Source organism: Scomber japonicus, chromosome 10, assembly GCF_027409825.1.
Source record: "Scomber japonicus isolate fScoJap1 chromosome 10, fScoJap1.pri, whole genome shotgun sequence".
Taxonomy (NCBI): Eukaryota; Metazoa; Chordata; class Actinopteri; order Scombriformes; family Scombridae; genus Scomber; species Scomber japonicus.
Window position 1 is genome coordinate 29,529,447 of NC_070587.1, and position 12,710 is coordinate 29,542,156.

The window sequence follows — 12,710 nt, forward strand, 5'->3', positions numbered from 1 at the left end:
TTTTTATATGACAGCACAAAGGTTAACACAGTCTGTTGGCAGCAGAGACACAAAGCTCCACAGAAGATGACATTTGATTATGACAAGCAAACAAAAATGTGCTAAATTAGACTATACTTTGCTCACCGACGATGGAAAATAATTGTTTTGGGTGGTGCAGCAAGAGGTAAATAAGTGTACCAAGAGTGTGTTTTTCCAGCTCAGCTTAGCTTGGTTGTAAATTTATCTTTGGCTTTTTATTGGACTGTGCAAATCTTCATGCGACACCACGCTCATATCTGTTTTTGCTTGGCCTAAAGGCATGAAAAAGACCTTCATCACCCGACAAAATGTCAGAAAGTGTCTAACCGTCATCACCATGGTTTAATTTTAACATGGCGAGACTCTTCTAATGCCAAATAGAGAACATTGGTCATGTCGTCATGTTTTTCAGATCCCTTCTCAGATTTGAAATCGAGGGATTTAGCATTACTGGCTGATTGAATGGAGCAGTTTTCCCCCCACCACCGTGGTTACTAATAAGGTTATAATGTTTCCATCTGCATAATGGAAGCTGATCTAGTGATATTTTATTTAAGCTGGTTTGTTTTGAATGTGGCGCAGCGGGCTGGAGGCCTCAGGGAAATCTAGGAGGATGGCTGATGAAAGGCAAAAAAGTTTCTGACCTAAATAAGAATATAATATAATTTAATTTAATATAATATAATATAATAGGCGGCCTGGGTTTTCATGATCAGTATCTTTTTGTTCGTTTATGTGTTTCATTTATTTTCTCATTTTTATCTAAACCGCAGCTGCTGAGTTGCCAAATCTTACAGACATCAGATATTTGTTGCAGCAGGACGGCGCTCCTGTCGGGTTTATTTTGCTCTCTTATCTGTCACATGCTTTCAATCAGTCACTGGTGAATTAAAGCAGCAAGCGGTCAGAAGTCTGTTCACTGTACAAGAAAGAGATTTATATAGCTTATAGAAGCTGTGAAAAGTTCAATAAAAAGACTCAATTATCCAGATAATTAAGTTGAGCTGGTGCTGGTATAGTAAAAGTATATATTCTGGTAGGATATCCAGATATAGGCAGTGATAAGTCAATACTATAAATATAAAGGAGGGATGAACCAAGCATAGAAGCAAAGGATGTGAAGAGAGTCCAGTGTTTGTATTTGTTTAGGTAGCAATATTAGTTGTATTTGAATAAAAGTATATATAGTTGGATATAGGTATGTTGTTATCAGTATATAGGCATGTTGTTTTTGCTCCACTTCTAATTTTAGTGAAGTGTAAAGTAGTAAAGTGTTAAAATAAGTGTTCTTCAATAAGCTATTATAATAATTATGAATATCTAAATGTCATAAATCGTTATAATCATGAATATCACTAAAAAGAAAGTCATTCACTTCATAATAAACACAATAAACTAAACTCCAAACTAATAAATACCTGTATGAACATTGTGAATATCTGCACTGCATATGCTAACATTTAACATTACTGCATGAGGTGCTGTTCACACACAAACACACACACACACACACACACATACACACATATCGTTACCATTTTGAATAGAGAACAGTTAAAAGGATGCAATCGGTATTAGTCATTAAAGCTCAAAAAATACCTGTATGAACATTGTGAATATCTATATCTATATCACACACATACACATACACACACACACACACACACACACACACACACACACATATATTGTTATATATCGTTATATACATATATCGTTACCATTTTGAATAGAGAACAGTTAAAATGATGTCACTATCAGTCATTAAAGCTCAAAAACTGGTGCAAGCTAACACCACATTTCTGTGAACTACAGTTAGTGAAATAGCAGAACAAAACACACTTTTCTCTGCACTCCTGTTTCCACAACAGAGAAAATAGTATTAGCTAATTTCAAGGAACGTGTCACACTGAACTTGTAATGGAAAAAACAAGTTGAAATCACAACAAACTGCTCCGTCAGCACTGAACTAAACTTAACGTTAGCAGCCGTTAGTTCCGGACAGCAGCTCAGTCAGAGGAAAAGCACACATAGTTTTATTTAACCAAGCTAACATCTACACCTTCAAACATGGACACCTTTACAATTTGAGTGGAAGTTTTCGCTGAGGGTTGACTCGTGGTTTACTTATCCTATATTGTTTCAGCTATTTTGTTTATTATTTATAGATTAGCAGCGACACAAACACACACACACACACACACACACACACACACACACACACACACACACACACACACACACACACACACACACACTACATTTAGTGTCACTTCAAAAAACAAAAAAAAACATGTTTTTTTCGCTCCCAAAATAGATAATTTGTAGAATATTTAAAATATCGTAAAAACCTACTATTTGTTGCTATGCTGAATACCAGATTCGGCTCCAGCTTTATTAGAAGCAGAACTTCTATATCAGTTTTTTGCAACCTTTTTTATCTTTGGACCATTTAAACCAACACTAACTATCCTTTGTACCTAAAGGTTGTATATGTCTAGAGGTGAGTTGTGACCAGTCAAACCATTGAGTGATGTTCTCTTTTCTGGTATTTCACAATAAAAAATGAAAGTCCTGTCCATAAATCATCTCTTAACCTGCTCAGAATTCCCTTTATATAAACTGAAGCTCAAAGAAAATCCAAACTGGAACATTTCCCAAAACCACAAAACACTCATTTATTCGTGACTTCCAGAATAGAGCGTAAAATCCTCCAGTCTACCTCTGATGGGTGCTGCTGAAGTCACTCGGCTATTTTATTCTACCTATTCTACCTCTGTCTAACCCAGTCATGCACCTTTTTCTCATTTTTTTATTAAAAAAAGCCCCACACATGTTCATCCACTGTCTTCCCTTAATTAAATTTCTCCATAAAGTCATTTAATCAGATGAGATCAGACTCTGTGCTTCACAGTCTCTCCGCCTCTTCTCTTCTCTTGTCTGCGTTTTAAAATAAAATCCTGATAAATAAAAAGCCCGACTCATGGTCATCCTTCTCCTCCCACAGCCCTCAGTGTAATAGAGAAAGTTTGCTTTATTCAACAAAGAAAAAACAAATTAAGTTTTGTTTCAGAGCCAGTATTAAAGTTGGTGATAGAAAAAAAAGAAGAGTATCCAGAGGCGACCAGTGGCACGCTCTCCTGTCCTCTGCTGGCCCATTTTCCCTTTCTGCAGCTACTGCATCAAAAACATGCTTTTTCCTCAAAGGAGTACATGTTGCTTTAATGCATATATAGGATTTATGCTAAAATATTCAACTATAACACCGTGTTGTGTCCTCTCCTGTCAGTCAGTGTTTCACCTCCACATTCACCTCAGTCTGTATGTTTGTTCTTCCTCTACCCTTCAAAAGATCTTCCGAGAAAGTTTCTCCTCCTCATCTTTCTCTTCACAAACAAAACTGAGCACTAGAAAAACTAAAAAAACGCTGATGCGTTATCACCTCAACGAAGAAGTTATATTTTTGATTTTTGATTTTATTCATCTCCACAAACTTGAATGATATTTGCTGGAACATTAAAAGAAGAAGAAGAAGAAGTGCAGATCAATGTCTTGTGTAATGTAGGGCAACAAAAAACACTTTAAAACACACTATTTGCATTTAAGTGAATTGAATGTGACTCACATATACAATAAATGTCGCTCACAATGCTTTGATGCAGATTAGAAATTACTGAAGATTTTTTGTCATGAAAATAAGAAATTTAGAGGATTTTTTAGCCACAGCAGTCATATCCACTCCCTGATTGCTCTCTATAATAAATCATTTGGGAGAAAACGTCCTGCACACTGTACAACTAATTTTATTTCTGACATTTAGTCCTAAGACCTTCTACCTTTACTTTACCTTGAGCCCGAAATATTGTAATTAAAATGAATAAAAATGATGGACAGTTAGATTTTATGATTCAATGCACATTTTAATAAAACTTTCAGGAGCGTAAAACTTTGGTGTTAAGTTTCATTAACAATCTCTGAATTTCTGGATCCGCTCTTGACTCCAGATCCTCACCAGACAAATCAAAATATGATTAGCGTCATTCAAAGGATAATTTTGGGTTTATTACAACTTGAGTCTTACTGTATTTTCATGGTTTTTACTGTAGTATGCCAAAAAGGACTCCAATGACGCCAAAAACATCAGGAGTAAGGTGATCAGTTGGGTTTTAAACAAACTCCTGTGTTAACCGAACTTCATTTAAAAGAGAAAAGGTATCATTTTTAGCTCCAATCTGTCAGTTTCTCTGCTTTGGAAAGCGATGTCACCATATTCCCAAATCTCAGCCACAGCTTTGGTGAGTGATTTCAACTTGTTTTTCATCACCAAATCAATGAAAATAAAGCCTAAGTTGTAATAAAAATAAGGAATTATAAGTGAAACAGGAGTATGACTCCCTGGTTTGGAGCTGATATCTTCCTGTCGTCTGCTGGCCTTCAGCTCTAAATCAACTGACCCGTCTGTCTTAAATTACCCTTGAACACTCTCCTCTCTTCCCCTGCCTTTCTTCTCATTAGCCCTCGCATCTCCTCCCTTCTCACCCTCCATTACTCCTCATCAAAACCAGCAGGGGGGCTTATTAGAGGGTCACAGCCCCATCTGCACTCTTGGCATCCTCTCCAAGTTAAATGACTATTTCTCTCCCTCCCTCTCTCACACCCCAGTGGACCAGCCTAATCAGGTAAATATTGAGAAGATTTATCACCTTTTGCAATGTTACTCACACTGTCCCGATGTTAATTCTTCTGTATTCCTGCTGGGCTACAAAGACGCGTTAAATGCAGCTGATGATGACGGGATTCTGCTGTGGGACACAACGGGAAGGCCTGTGGGACGAGTGGGTGGGAGATTTTATTAGGCGAAAGAGAACCATGAAGCAATCAGATGCTTTTAATGATAAAAGAGGTCCGACAGTAGAGGCTTTTTGTCCCTGATGACAGGTAATTTCCCATTCAATTTCTACTTTTTTTGCAGCTGCTCTGGATGTGAGACTTTTTAGAAGAGGAAATCCAATCCTTTTTTGTCTTCGAAATTCAGCCAAGAACTGTTTCCTCTTATGTCAGCTTGTTAAACTACATTCCAACAATCCTAAAGGATAAAGGAGGTGTGCAGAACTTTTCTTATTAACAAATACCCCCCTTCGCCCCCCAAAAAATACCATTTTGTCAGAATGCGTCTCGATGCTTTCTGACCTCCCTAACCTGTCTGTAGCACTCAGCGCCAAGCCCATTAGTTCCTACTGAAGACATAAATCTTTAAACAAGAGTTCACATCGTTTAATTTTTTAAAAGGCGCAGTAATCCCCCCCCTAAAACATCCTGGCAATGTAGTTATCAAATATTTCTCAAACAGGATAGTTAAAAAGTTCCATTGTTGAGGACTATTAATACACTACCTCTCTGCTAAGGTAACTAAATGTCTAAATATTGTCCTGGATTACAAAAGTTTGCAGTTAAAACAACCAAAGAGCAAATGGAAAAATGGTCAAGAGTCACTGAATGTGTCAAAAAAATATAGGTAAAAATAAAGAAAGTAATAATACAGATGCAAAGTGTAGAAAACTTGGACATTTCAGTCACAGATGTGCTCACAAAATTGAAGGCAACCAATAAGTTGGAAATAACAACATCAAGCTGAGGAGGGAAGCATGTTTGATTTCACCTGGTTTGTATTAACTGGATTGAATTCAGAGTAAATCATGTTTTAGGTTACTTTATATCCGCCTGACATGGTTTTTGTTTATTTCCCAGTTTATTAGTTAATAAGGAGATTTCTTACTGTGCAGTGACTTCTTTTTCAGTATTATTCCTGCAACATTTTTTTTTTTTTTTAGGGAGTAGATCTGTGACCGAAATGTCCATGTACCAAAAAGTCAGTTGCACGAACTGAAAGCGGAGACATGATTCAGCTGGAGGCGCTCAGTAAAGTGCAAAGGGGGGAGAAGAGGAGGGAGGAAGAGAGGGAGGGAGGTAAAGAGCCAGTGAACAAGAAAGGAGATTTTCAAGAAGACAAGCAGTGGGGGGAAAAGAAGAAGAAGAAGAAGCAGGAGGAGGAGGGGGAGAAAAGAAACGGGAGCCAATCACTAAAACAAGACAGTCCCTCTGGACGGCTGAGCGAGGACGAGCTGCGTGCGTGATGGAATGACATGTCAGTGCTGCATCTGCTTCGTTTAGCCGCTCAGCTGGGTTGCCATAACGACTGGCACATCCTTACTCACTCGCTCGTTCGCCTCCTTCCTTTATGCATCTCTCGCTCTCTCCCCCCCCCCCCCCCCCCGCCTGCCACCCCTTTCCATCTAACTCTGACTTACATAAACCTCTCCTTTTGTACGAACGCACACAAACGCTCGGAGGTTGAGTGCATTGAAGTCTCCTTGAAAACGTGTTATACGGGCGTCACTCCTCTCTCTCTCTCTTTCTCGCTCTTTTTTTTCCTCACATATGCCAACACTCAAAAAATGCCTTCTGGCTTGTTGCCAATGTTTCCCTTCAGCTGGCAAAATAAAAAAGCGTCAAGGATTCAGGAAGGATTCAGGAAGGATACAGGAAGTCGGCCCCCGTGAAAGGAGACTGCTTAGCATGTGGAGAGCATAGCCGAGTGGCCGCACACCCCTGACACCTCCATTCAACCTATACCCCCTCATCTGTGTGTGTGTGTGTATCTGTGTGTGTGTGTGTGTGTGTGTGTGTGTGTGTGTGTGTATGATGGTCTACTGGCCGATGTGTGACAGACAAAAAGAGAGAGGAAATAGAACGCATTTAATTGCTTTGTCATTCATTAATTAAAGCTACTTTCAGCTACTTTTTGCAGTTTGACTACATCAGTGCAGCAATGTTGCAACCTCAGTGTCTCTTCATCAAGAAAAATGTGTTGAATTATTGCACTTGAGGTACTCGTTTAGGGTTTAAGTGAGTGTCAGGACCCACATCGTTGTAAAATATCCCTGATGCATGTATAAAATGAAGATGTAAGAAATATACCTCCTTCATGGTTGAAAATCAGCCTTCAGCAGTCTTTAATTTTAAACTTTAAACTGGATGTCCTACTTGACTGGACATGACTGTTAGGATGAAGGTAATATTGAAAAATAACTACTATTAGACCATTAATTGATTGATTGGTTGATCAACAGAATATTAATCAGTCCAAAATGTCAAATATTATCAGGTTGCAGCTTCTCAAATGTGATGATGTGAAGCTTCTCTGTGTTGTTAATGATAGAAGGACTGTAGACAAAACACATCTGACAATAATGAAAATACTTTTTATTTACAGCCCTTTTATGGATGATGAAAACATTTGATTAAAACAATTTATTCATTAGTTCAAAAAATGTCACCAAGGTAGTTTTATGGATGTGGTACAAACATTAAAAATCATACTTTTTGTCTAGCACCACTAACAGACCTCCAAAATGTAACAAGTATTTAACACTTCTACACCCTAACTCCTTTTACACTAACCCTAAACCTAACCCTAACCCTAGTTGACAAGAGTCTGACGAGTTGAGTCTGGGTTCTGTGGAGAGATTTATAAGAATAGGCTGTTGTCTTTCCATTTTATATCCATCTTGTTTTGCTTCTTTATTTAATGTATAATGAGGATTGCACTCTTACTCTTAACCTAATTCGTGTTTAATCACTTCACATGTTTATTATTTAGGTTTACAGAAGGTAACATGAACAAACGTCTCTTTTAACCCTCCTCTTTTAAGGGAGGAAAGGAAAGAAGGAAGGGAGGAAGGAAGGAAGCATGGAGGAAATAAAGAAGGAAGGAAGGATGGAGGAAAGAAGAAAGGAGGGAGGGAGAAAGGAAAAGAGGAAGGAAGGAAAGAAGGACAGAGTAAAGAAGGAAGGGAGGAAGGTAGGGGGGAGGAAAGAAAGAGAGAAGGAGGAATGAAGGACAGAAGGAAGGAAGAAAGGGGGATGGAGGAAGGAAGGAAGGAAGGAGGAAAGACAGAGGAAGGAAAGAAAGAGAAGGAGGAAGGAAGGAAGGAAAGAAGGACAGAAGGAAGGAAGGAGGAAAGAGAGAGGAAGGAATGAAAGACAGAAGGAGGAAGGAAGGAAGGAAGGAAAGAAGGAACAGTAAAAACAGACGAGGTCAGTTTGACCCGGGAGGACGACACAAAGGTTAAATTGATTATTTTAACTAGAAATAGGCTCTGTGATCAAAATAATCCACTTTCTTCCACTCGTGACAGTGAGTCAGTGTCGCTCAGCAGCATTACGGCCTCGTTAAACGGTGAAACAAATTTGCTGTTTTACACGACAAACAGTCTGCAGACAAAGCCATCTGCCTCTGTCGTTTACGTCCTCGGGCGGACACCGTACTCTACCAAATGGAGTCTGGGTCTCAGTGGCAGCTGTGTGTGTTTTTGTGTGTGTGTCCACATATGTGAGCACGATGCACACATGGATGCACATATGTATTGTGTTAGATCTTATATATGCAGATGTACTTTATGATTGTGTGTGTGTGTGTGTGTGTGTTTGACAGTGAACGTTTGCGTGCTACAGCAAGTATGTTTATAGCTGGAAAATTGCCCCAGGCTCTTTCTTTGTTCACATGCTATTTTCAGACACACACAGTGATGATGTTATCCTTTTTCAATGAAATGTCACTCAAAATCTTCCATCCAGTTGACATGCCTGCGGTCGATTACCTCACATTAATACTAAAAGACTTGTGTAACATGCAACATGTTGAGAAAACATTTTAAGTTTTCAGGGTGATGATTAGAGCTTTCTCAGATTCCACACCAAAAGCCGTTAAAGATAATCAGGAGCAGAAAGGAAATCCTGAATGTGAAAATGAAGGCTTTTAAATCATGTTTGATTGTTTAATGATGTTCAGAAGTCAAATTTATGAATGCTACTTGACTATGACTGCCAAAAACGGTGATGCTCACACACCTTTTGTCTTTGTTTTCTTTCTTTCCTCTCTTATTTCACACCTCTCACCTCTCATTCTGCCTCTATCAACTCTTTCCTGTCATCCATACATTTCTTTCTTTCCCGTGAGCCCAATTTTTCTCTCCATCTTTCCTCCCACCTGACTCCTTTTCAACATGCACTCTCTCCCTCTGCCTTCTGTCCTCTCTTAGATGTAATGTCCAGGATTACATCTGGCACAAGGGCGCTCGCTGCGAGTCTGTGGTGACTGAGTTCCAGGTGATGTGTCTGGCCGTGGGCGCCTCGGCTCTGGTGGTCCTGCTGCTCTTCATGATCGTCGTCTGCTTTGCCAAGAAGCTCCACGTGCTCAAGACGGAGAACAAGAAGCTGCGCAAGCGGAGGTAAGCAAAGCCGTAGTTTAACTTCAGAACTGGAAGTATTTCATTATCCTCTCCTCTTTTTATGCCCAAGAAGGAACCACAACATTTCATGAAGAGAAAAGATGAAAATATGTAGCTTTTTAGTCTAATTTAGTTTAGTTTAGTATTCTTTGTAGAGCCCTACCAATATATCAGTCCGATATTGACCTTATGACAGATATATCAGTATCTGTGAATATGTTATATGATTTTTTTTAACTTCAAACGGCAGCTTTTTATGTAAATGTGACCCTTTTTTCAACTTTATGTTTAATATATGCACGTTTTTTGGTTCTGCTTTTTAAATTCATTCATTAATTTAAATTCTTGTTAGTCAAAGTTTGTTAAACTGTAAAATATCTTGGCCTCCATTACGTATCTGGGTCACAAGCATTTGAAAACCATATTTGAGGGGTCATTACCAAAACATTTGCATTTATGTAAATACAGGATATATTCATCGCAATGATCCCTCAAATATGGTTTTCAAAAGCTTGTGACAAAGATATGTAATAGAGGTATTATCGGCCAATATATATATATCAATATCAGAATGTTTCTACTCCCTAATATTGGTATCGGCATCGGTCCCAAAAGTCCAGTATCAGACTCAGTAAACAATGACATTTATTCCTCTTTATGTAGCAGATTTCTGTCAAGATCTCCTTTTGATGTGCGTGATGTGTCCTGCAGGCTCCTCGCTGCTCTTTGAATCAGCCGTTTCATTTATCTAAGCTTAACAGATCAATCGAACCAAATCACAAAGTTAAGTCTTAAGTCTCTTGCTCAGACACATTCTGGCCACGCTGGCAGGCCCGGCAGATTTATTACTGGTTACTCGACACAGTCTATGTCTGAGGCTGCGGTACATTACTCCCATCAATGTTAAAGATTGAACGAGAAAGCTTTGTTTCTTCAGCCTCAGGGCCAAACTGCTGCCCGGTTTACGTTGAGTGTGAAGTTTAGAGAACGACAGAGACAGACTGGTCGATAGAGAGAGCAGAGGGAGGGAAAAGAAGTTTAGTAGAAATAAAATACAAAAGCTAAGCAGACAAAGCTTTGGAAGCAACAAGTCGAAATTCAATCAATATGTCAGTGCCGTCTAGAAAATGACTTAGATGAAGATGATTTGCAACTCAATCACAATGAACAGAAAATGGGTTTCACTCAGGCGGGGAGCTCCGGTCCTCTGAAATGAGGCCAATGCGGAAGTAACTTAGAACTGGATTCTAGCAAAAGGCCACCAGGGGGCGACCGTTTTGGTGTCAAAAGGACTTCCGTCTCTATACAAGTCAATGGAGAATTCACCAACTTCTCACTTGATTTCTAACCTCAGTAAAGGTTTTCAAAATGTGTTTATGGTCTCAATCGCTAGTTTAAAGCCTTCTTCAATGCAGTATGATGTTCATTTGTGAAATTTTGGCCTCCCTGATTTTATATTTGACGATAAAGCAGGGTATGCATTAGGGCGTGGCTACGTCCTGATTGACAGGTTGATTGACCAATGTTCTCGAGATCCAGCCCTCGCAACCTATCGCAGCCTCCCCGCTCCGCCCATGGCCCCGCCCATGACCCCGCCTCATGCCCATATAAGTAGAATCCGTGTTTTTATTTTTCCCAGCATGCACCTGAAATTTTCTGCCTAGATTCGAAACTATTGGCTTCCGAGCAGCAGTCCACAAACCATGGATGTTACGTCCATTTCTTTTATACAGTCTATGGTTTCACTATGATAAAAAAAGAAGCCGATCTGGAAAAGTAACTGATAAAAAAGAAAGTTAAAAAAAAGACGGAACCACATGCTAGGGCACGTAACACCAAGAAAATCGACAAAAGGAAATCACTGACCGGAAGAAGCTTCAATACCTTCAGTGAAATGTCAGGAGATGACATGAGATGTGAATGAAACATAAAAGAAAAAAAGGCAGAAGGAGTCAACAGTAGCATGTGTCCTTCACAGTATTTATCCATTTATCGGAGTATAATAACTTGACTAAATGACTCAGAATGACTCAGAGTTATTGAAGAGGTTCAATGCCTCGCTGAAGGGCATATGACGCAGATTGAACCTGTTACTTTCTATTTGCAGCTCAGTCATCCGGTGATTTTAAAACCAATGATTATGGTTACCATTGCAACCCTTGTTTCCTTCCGATCGACCTTTTTGCAGTCTTAATCTAATTCCAACGTCTCAAATTCAGGTAGAAGCATCAGGTTGCTGCAATTTGAACCATCGATCATTTGAGAAAACAGAGGATATTTAGAAAGAGGATGAAAAAAAAGGTGAGACAGAGGAGGATGGTGATTTGGAGGGGAGGGGGGGATGGGCGACAGAGTAAGGCAATAGAGAGATGGACAGTCTGACGGAGGTGGGAGGGATTGGATGGATCCGCTGAATAGGAAGCAATGAAGACAATAAAGGAATGGAAGGAGGGAGGGGCGGCACGGAGAGCGCAGAAGGCAAACAGCCGGTGGAAAAACCAGATGACAAGACAGATGAGGGAGGTAACGGGAAGAGGAAGAAAAGCCGGTGTGCAATCCCAGGAAAAAAAAAGAGGATCTGTGAAAAGCCATAAAAGGTTTCTTTTACAACATTGTGAGATACTTTCTATGAATTAAAGATATACAGTATAGCAATAAAAGACGGGTTTAGAGTTCAAATCGTGCTACCTGCATCGAATGCCTTTGTATGCGTTTTACACATGATGTTAATAATGTTAAAAGAATGATTAAAGAAAATATGAAATCCTCCAAATCATTATAAAATAATCTTTTTCTCATTTAGATTTTTTGTGTAAAAAACCTTATACAATATCCTCATAGACTGATATTTAGATTAAGTTCAGTTGAGTCTATGCAGAGGTCAGGACTCTTGAGGAAGTCACATGATACGGTGCAAAATATGTTCCATTTTATCAAGTCATTTTTGAGTTATTGAGGCCTTAAAGTCTTCTGTTCTCTCAGATTGCTTCAGTATGTTTCCAATGTAAATCAAAAGTTGTTTCAGAGCACAATGATGACTTATTGAAAACTGGTTGAAATCCTCTCACCACAACCGCAGATTCTTTAAAATTTGTTTAAAACATTTTATTTATAAGCTTCTATAATAATGTTGGACTTGCAACAGACAAAAAACCCATTAACCTGTCAAAATCAGTGCAGCAGAGTTGGAGATATCCTGACTTAAAAATGCTTAATACTACACTTCCCATGATGCAACTTAACATTATCCCTTCGTTAGACCTTCCTTCATTTGAATGTGTTTGAGTGCAGCTACTTGACTTGTTAATCCAGTGTTTAGTTTATACTCGCTGTCCACCTGCACTAGAGCACTAAAGAAAATAAGTGAATATCTTTAAATGAATGATGGACCAAATGTCT

The 12,710-nt window shown here is 39.0% G+C and overlaps 1 protein-coding gene across 1 annotated transcript in view; it reads left to right on the forward strand.

Moving 5' to 3' along the window:
- The window catches only part of cspg5a (chondroitin sulfate proteoglycan 5a), a 67,918-nt gene that overhangs the window by 37,140 nt on the left and 18,068 nt on the right, over positions 1-12,710 (forward strand). The window contains exon 3 of the mRNA XM_053327307.1: positions 9,123-9,311. Coding sequence (XP_053183282.1) covers positions 9,123-9,311 — 189 coding nt within the window. The remainder of the gene's footprint in view (positions 1-9,122; positions 9,312-12,710) is intronic.